Source organism: Plasmopara halstedii (genome assembly GCF_900000015.1).
Source record: "Plasmopara halstedii genome assembly, contig: Scaffold_262, whole genome shotgun sequence".
In the NCBI taxonomy this organism is placed as follows: Eukaryota; Oomycota; class Peronosporomycetes; order Peronosporales; family Peronosporaceae; genus Plasmopara; species Plasmopara halstedii.
The window spans coordinates 880462-888857 of NW_020187183.1; the positions used below are offsets into that span (position 1 = coordinate 880462).

General features: G+C 45.0%; 1 protein-coding gene across 1 annotated transcript; it reads right to left on the reverse strand.

Moving 5' to 3' along the window:
• Positions 1-7762: 7762 nt before the first annotated feature.
• Positions 7763-7981, reverse strand: PHALS_04621 (uncharacterized protein; the record flags this gene model as incomplete). Its single annotated transcript, XM_024722468.1, has 2 exons — positions 7763-7839; positions 7888-7981. 2 exons carry the CDS (start codon positions 7979-7981, stop codon positions 7763-7765), a joined length of 171 nt encoding a protein of 56 aa, XP_024573542.1.
• Between the last annotated feature and the right edge of the window lie 415 nt (positions 7982-8396).

Sequence of the window (8396 nt, forward strand, 5' to 3'; positions counted from 1 at the left end):
ACTAAATTGACTGCTTTCAAGGCACCCTCAAACTCTTCGAATAACATCTCGTCCAGCTCTAGAATAGTTCAACCTCGGGAAAAGCCTTAAGGGTGACGTAGTCGTCGTCCTCCCCCGTCATACCGTTGACGGGGATGTATAGCTGTGCGCTATCGTCTACGTAAACTCATCCTGGGTCAGGGCTGACGCCCGGCGTATTGCAGTTAGTAAACGGCATCGCGTCTCCTCTTTTAGGGATTTTATGTCTCATCAAGACCAGTGGGAACACGCACTCGGCGTCGTCCATTTTCAGCCCCACTCCTGCTCCATCGGAGCCTTGATGTTATTAACAACATCCGACGAAATGTTGCTATTTCGGCAGTTGATAGCAGTGGATAACGTGCTACTCCACGCGCATCTGAACGGTCGTGCCCATGATACCTTGGATCTCGTCCAACCATACCACTCGTGGCATGCAGCAACTGCTTTGAAGCGTGAACAGTGCTAAGTGGATTACGTGTCACTCCACGGGCATCATTGTGACCTCGCCCTTGATGCCTTGGACCTTGTCAGACCATTCCTCATGTGGTAGGCAGCGACAGCGGTGCTCAGTGTACTTCACGTGATCTCGCCCTCGACGCCTCGGCCCTTGGCCGACCATGCCACGCATGACATGCAGTGACTGATCTGATACTTGAGCAGCACTCATTGGGTTACGTGCCACTCCACGTTTAGCCCGCGGTCCATGCTCGGGACTCCAGTCCGATACACCTTTGGTGGCCAGGTGGGTTCATGACTCACCAAGCTCCAACAGGAGACGTGCGTGTAGCACCCAAGGTCTTCGACCTCCAATCTATCCACGGCTCATGGTGTACCAACCATGCCATCCCAAATATGTGGTCATACCTGGCATTCAAGTCTTAGACTTAATAGCGTTCTACGGTATCGAAGTCAAGAAACATTATCACTGATGTCCACCGGAACCTTCGGCGCAGTGACACAAGTCCCCGTCTTAAAGTGAATAATAACGATGTCAATCCATCGCTGACCTCCTTCCATCGTGTGCGTGGAGCATAATTGTACGACGCCCCGGAGTCGAACAGGATCTTCCATTGCTTCTCAAAGCCCTTCATGGTCAATTTAATGATCAACAAGCCCGGCTTTCATACACGTTCCGTGTTCAAGACCATGGAGCTTTTCGGAACTGGGTCTGCTTCCGTCTACCTCTTTCAGGCTCAATTGAACTCGGTTCTTCCCCAGTAGGGCGCCTCGCGCCTACGGGTGATGGCGCTTTTTTGCGACGTCCAGACAGGTGAAAAGCGAGACGCTGGGCTTGATGAGCGCGACTTGCTCAGGAGACAACCAGTACGAAGGTGACAGGTGTCTCCACAGACAAAACACCGTCGAGTGATCGAATGCCGCTAGGCAGCTAGGAGCTCTACCTTCTCTTCCACAGCATAGCTAAGATTCATCGGCAAAAGTCTTCATTCAGTTTAGCGTTCTTTTTCTTGCGGGCTAAGAAGGGTGAAGTATAGAAGAGAGTCACTACAGCATTTCTTTGCATGAATGATTGCCGGACGGCTTTACAGACTACTAAAATTCTCGCCCCGGGCTTTTTGAGGCCAGACAATCGCTTAAAAGCGGGGTCCCGGACTTTGAGACACTGAGCTAGAAAAACCAACCGACGAAAATTCCGCGGTTGCTCCAAAGTTAAAGCTCGCACATATTGATGAGAATTTGTACTTTATATTCCCAAATGACAACGTCTCTTTCACCACCTGGGGCACTAAGAGACATTTGCTTGATGATCAAACCCATATACTTTCAGTGATCATGATAAATCAGACAAATAACCAATTTACCAGGGATACGTGGAAAGGTTTGGGAGGTCAGGGTCTAATAGTGGAAAGAAGAAGCCTTTTTTTCGAAAATTTAATTTTTTCGCATAGTGAGAGCGTTGACGCAAGACGACACAAGGCTACGAAAAGCAGTTGACTATGTCACTAGCTTTCTGGTCAATTACCCTTTTGATCTTATAAAGCAGATCTACAACAGTCTGTATCTTAACGGGGATACTGCAATCGCCGCTCGTCGTAGAAGTACAGGATGTCATTTGCCCGCTTTACTGATCGCTTTGATAGCCTGTCCATTGCTTTGACTTTCTCGCAATCCCAGATAGCCGTGATCGGTTGTATTCGACGAGCTCCTCAATGCAGTTTGTCACCCCAGAATGTGACTTGAGGCCTTCTAGTACCTGTATCGGTGCGACGCGATTGTTGCCTTTTTTTACCCATGATCATTGCGCTCCCATTGATCTGGCAAAATAAGCGTCTTAGACGGACTTGCCATCTTGTGGATGAAGCACACAATCTCTACTTCGCGCACAAGACCCAGGAAGGAAAATCAAGGGCCCTGTGTGTTCTTGCAGCACGTGGCGTGATCTGATTGAAGCACTATCCTTCTAACATGTGAAAGCTCCTTCTTCGATCGCATCAGCATCGCTTCGATCGTAGATACTAAGGACTCCATGTCTCGTTTGTTGTCTCCTTCTGACATGTGATCAAAGTAACCTTGTCATCCGTAATAAGCACAACTTTCTCTTTCTCGGCTTGTTCGTTGGTGAGTACTGCACCATGACCCAATATTAACTAGCCCGTATCTTGCCGTAATGCACGACCGTCTATTCTCGGAGCAATAAAGGTCAAGCTTCGTCTTGAAGCCCATAACGACCAAGGCTTCGTCCGAACCTTTACCCTCGTCGCACCTACTTCTCATGTTATCGAGAATCTTGCCGAAAGCGATCTGCTGGTTTTCCACTCTAATCTTGTGAGCGATTTATAGATTAGCTTTTAGGCAGCGGTCATCGATGACATGGATTGCTGAAGCCAACCAGAAGACGGTGAGTATATTTGAAGAAGAAAAAGGCCTGCTTACGATCGAGGCAACGGTCCGTGGAGCCTTTATCGGCTTCCTCGTGTTCGCCAATGTTATGTAGGTAAGAAAGAGTATAAAGTGTCCTATGAAGCAGGCATTTTGTATCCTATCTATTAATCTTCAGCTCAAAATCATTCAATAGGAATGCTTTTGTTAGCTTCATCTTCTTCATCAAGCTAACTCAGCAACAGACATAGGGTGCTCGTTCGATAAACCGCGGACGCTATGATTGTCGTCGATTCAAACGCTCTAAAGGTTAAAAACGTGCACGAGTAGAGTCTAAGAATGTTGTGAGTACACAGAACATTGACCCTAACGTGCATGATGTACATGCCGTTTCCGCTATTAGTGCTAGAAGTATACGGAAAAGTGCGACCAAGAAGTCTTTGTAGATGGTTTTGAGAAACCACTTCGAGTGTCGATTGATACTGGTGCGTCAAACAATTTTGTTCGGGCGTAAGTTTTGACTGAAGATGATGTTAGCCCATTCAATGCGAAAGAAGAGATGACCATTCGTTTAGCGAATGGATTTAGAATGAAGATGCCAAAGCAAGTCATTTGCTTGGCAATGAAGCCTAATCAGTCTAGCATTGACTGGGTGAATAGTAAGATTTTCTTCAACAAGTCGTGCAGCGCTAAACAGAGCTGTATGACGACTAACGAAACAGCATCGGCAAATGCATCTGCAAAATGTCACAGATGTCTCACGTGATATTATGGTGTACGACGGCTCTCCACGTTCACAAGAAAAACCCAAGAAGACGAAAGTAAATACAGCAACTGGTGATGGAGAAGTCAGGGGCCAGAAAAAGAATGTCTCTTTTGTCATCGACATGGAAGTCATGGTCGATAGTAGTTTAAAAATAATGGGTTAAAAGGCAAAGACCCATCCAGGGAGAAGACATACAAAGCCACCAAGACGTGTTTCCGTCAAGTTTTTTGCGTGTCTCTGATCAAGGTATAGCTTGTACTGATGAAGAAAGTGTTCAAAAACATGACACTTCAAGCGATTTATAAATGTTGTGACCTACAATGATAAAGGTGACGCCGATATTATCCGTCCAGTGAAGTTTAAAAATTCTCCAAGGTCAGTGAAAGAATTATCATTCGTGCCAGTGGCGCGCAAGAAGATGGTGACGCGTAGCCTGACAAAAGGCGAAACTCCGCGAATATGTGCGATTGTCGAAGAAAGTATCGATGGTGACATCAATACTGCGGAAGTATTTGATTAGAAGACACAGAAGTAAAGGTTTGATGAGCAGTCGTCGGAAGCTAAAAGCTCAAAATCCGTAAATGGACTTGTCAAGGAATATGCTGATATATTCCTAGACAAGGTGCCGGACGAATTGCCGTCTGACAAAGGCATTTGTCATGAGATTAACACACTTCCTGGTACAAAGTATTATATCTCACGGCATTGGCCGTTGCCAAAAGAGCACGTCATTGTAATTGACGAGCTCATTGCGCAGTGATAGTAGGATGGTAATGTGCACGAAAGTAAGTCTTTGCATGGGGCCAATCTTTGATAATATTACATTCTCCGGATCTAGACGAACGCCATTCTTTTTCACAAAGCAGCCGAGAACGGGGATCTCTGGTGCAAAGTATATGCACTTTTAGGTAAGCGTAGAGTTTCATCTCTTGCATAACATCAAAGCCTGACATAGATGATCAAGTTGAACATCGAGATTAGACTTCTCAGTCGTGTTATGACTATTGTCAAAGTAACTCGGTGCAAACTACGAAGAAGATTCGGGACCATTCTGATGAAAGTTGCGGGAGCGTTCTCCAATCCTAGTGTCATCAATAACCTTTTACCGCATTCCACCGTGGGTACTGACTGCCATTAGTGGTGTATCATTTTCTCGCATTCGTCATCTTTCAGATCGATCGCACTGAAAATAGTAATGCCAATCATTCCATCAAGAATCATATCATTACGTGAAGCCGGAGGCTAAGCAGGTATGGTTGCATGTTTATTTTATTGAAAGCTTGAACAATGTGCCAACATAGAAGGTTAAACTAATGCCAAACAAGTTGAAACAGCTGAGACAATGGTTGAGCTTGGCCAACTATGTGCACAAATACACGCGCAACTATGCAGCGTTGGTGCGACCCCTAACGATTTTTAAATGAAAAACTTTGAGTGGAAATAATCAAAGATCACCTGGCGGTATTTGCCAAAGTGAAGAAGGGCTTCGGAGAAGCTCCTGTTCTAGCAGTCGCAAACCACGATAAGCCTTTTTATATGGTTTGCGATGGAAGTAAATATGCAATCGGTTGTGTGTTGATGCAACACGTTGTTGAGGTTCAAGAGCGAGTTCTTTCGTATCAGACGCAACATCTACGGGTCGCGAGACGGAGCGATCCAGTTCATGACAAAGATCTTCTAGCAATAGAGTATGCTCTGCTTAAGTTCCATGTATACTTGCCTGGTGAGGAGCGCTTTGCGATCTACCCAGAGCATGCCGCACTGTGTACGGCTGTAAACATGTCTCATTTATCGCAAAGTATGGCTCAACGATTCTCCTTTTTTCGTGGATTACAAGTTCGTTGTACACCACAAACCAGGCAACACCGACATGTTAGCCGATGCGTTGTCAGGACGTCCGGATTCTGATCCAAAGTCCAGGAGCGAAAACATGCACGAGTCATGTCGACAATGCGAAAACGTTTAGACGATCAGAATGCAAGCATCGACTATAATGTGCGAAGAAGTCGTCGAAGGTTACAAATCGGATAAGCATATCAGAACTTAATGAGGGTTTTCAATAACCCTTCCGACATAGCACTGCAAGGTCAGCAGTCTCGAACAAGATCGCGTGTTGACCGTTTTAAAAAACACAAGGGATTGTTGTATTGTGTGGCCGAACACGGGGATACAGCAGACGTTGTTGCTCCAAACGACGAAGATTTGCGTCGTCGTCTCTTATATGAGTACCATGACAGCCCTTCGGGTGGCCATCTTGGATGTGTGAAAACATTTCTTAATCTTTCCTATAATTCCTATTGGTCACACATGTATAAGTTGGTGCGCAAGTATGTGAGGACTTGTGAGATTTGTCAGAGAGTGAAACCATCGGACTCCACGTAGACCCCACTTCGGTCGTTGGCAAGGCCAACTGACAACTAATGTTCTGTGATGATGGAAGTCAAAATGGAACCTCCACGTGACACACATAAACACAGTGGCATCCTTGTAATAGCGGACCGATTCAGCACTATGTTTTATCTTGCGCCTGTTTTGGACAAGATCTCTGCCGTTTAGACAGCTAAGGTCTTTGTAGTCTGCATGGCCCTCCTGTTGAGATTGTGTCTGACCGTGACACCCGTTTTACGTTGAAAATAGGGCGTGCATCGTTTGGACCAGTGGGCGCCAAATTGTCCATGTCAACAACGGCACAGACGGTCAAACAGAGCGTGCAAATCGAGTTCGTGTGGAAGTTGCGTTGAACAACTCTACGCATGCCTCGGCAGGTCATTTTCCATTTTATGTGAAACATAATATTCATCCTAGAGTATAATGGGTGAGGTCTTTACCTTTAGTGGGTGTGAATTATGGCTATAGCACAGCATACCTAAATGCTGTCACAGATTTCAAAGCGAAGTTTGACTTAACGAGACCTCTAGACGTTATGACAAGTCGATAGAAACAGAACATTGCAGAATTAGGTGGTGCGGCTATTCATCAAACTCGGATACGTGGAAACTTCGTTAAGCCTTAAAGTCAGATGTCCCCGTCGTGGTCCGCAGCTCCGAAAATCGCTTGTATAGTTGATAGAGGAAACACTACGACGGCCAAAGCTTGCTTGTGCTCGGTGGTGATTATAGGTCCTGCCATCGCCAACTCGGCGATGCAGACGCTCCATTTTGTTCTCGCTCTCAGGGCAAACAAATATCCGCTAGGAATCAAGCTTAGCTGCGATGGGCTGAATCGGATCATCCCGATTGTTGATCCGACATAAACAAAAGAAGAGCTCCATGTAGAACCATTTGTCTACATAAAAGCGTTTTATAACCTTTCTTGCCGTTCAGCTGAAGAACGCGCTTTCATGTTGGCTTGTTTACTTGATCGCTTCATTGTTGATCGAAAAGTAAGCTGCTCAAAAAAGCTGCAAAAGAACAAGAGCACTTTTAAATTAAAGGAGGTTACATTCGTGTACCTTCTGCATTGTGGGAGCCTACCCGAGAGGATTATAAAATGTAATTCCAATTGCATAAGTTAATTCTTTATATGAAGTCGCAAACCACAAATATTCGGTGTGATACCGAATGCTAGTTCCTACTTGGGGATCTGTACTGGTGACGAGACCGACGTGTCTTTGTCTTTAGAATTGGGTGGCGTAAGTCAATTCATTCTACTGAATTCTTTCCACAAAAGTTTAAGCTCAAGCTCCGTACACCAAAGATCTTATATTAGTTGATGCTGAGGTTCAAACTCGGTACACCCTTGATTTATGAATCATAAAAGCAACGTTTTAATAATAAGATATCTAGGAACATTTTGAGGGGGTGCATGTAGATAAAACCATAACTCATTTTTAACTCAGTTGCAAATTTGCCTTGAAGAGCTTAGGTCATTCTTCTTTCCCCCAAGTCGGGAATGTTCTTGTTTCCTCCGCGACGGAAATAGCTTCCTCGTCGCACAAGTGTATGTGTTGTGTCTGAGGGCTATTTGTTGACAGCGCCCCTTACATAAGTATATATGTGCCTTCAAGAAAGAGATCAGTGAGCTCCTCTTGCTTGGGCAACGGGAAAATTTAGCGAAGAAAGGACTAAGTCGTATGTTCTCCGTCAAAGATACTTGAATCGCTTAAACCTTCTGTTAGAAAATCGATTTGTCAAGAGATCAACAAGCTGAAGAAGCAGTAGCAAACAACAAAGCAAAATTATTAGTGAGCGGCGCCAGAGCAGCAACCACGAGATCTGTCCGTCAACCCGCAGCTCAGCAGCCACAACGACAGCCAGAAGTACCACAGAATATTATTTGAGTCGGCAAACAACAGCTAGCAGCTGGAAGCAATATTTCTCGAGCAAATGCAAAGGACCGGGGGCAAAAAAGCACCATTCTCATCTAACATACTCAGTATTGAGTAGTGCTTCTCTCCTTAAGGTCAGAAATCATGCATTAAAAGCCTCAACAGTAACTTCATTACCTCCAATGCGACTGATCATTGAGATTTGTGTCGGTTCTCCTTTAGTTAATTTACCTTGAGAAATTACAGATGGTCTTCCACCACTTGTTTTAACTTGACCGCCACCACGAAAAGCTGCACTGAAGAAGAACCCATCCGATCATAACACAGGATATAATTAGCTTTATACTCACTCGTGTGTTTAACTCTATCCATCAAAGCTCCTCCAGTGACCTTCAGCCTGATAAGTAGCTGTCACGTAGTGGCTGCTGCTTGTGTAAGATATATCCACTCTTTAGCATCATGATTAGCAGGTGTGTGCTTTTTAATATTTACTTGCGTCATCAT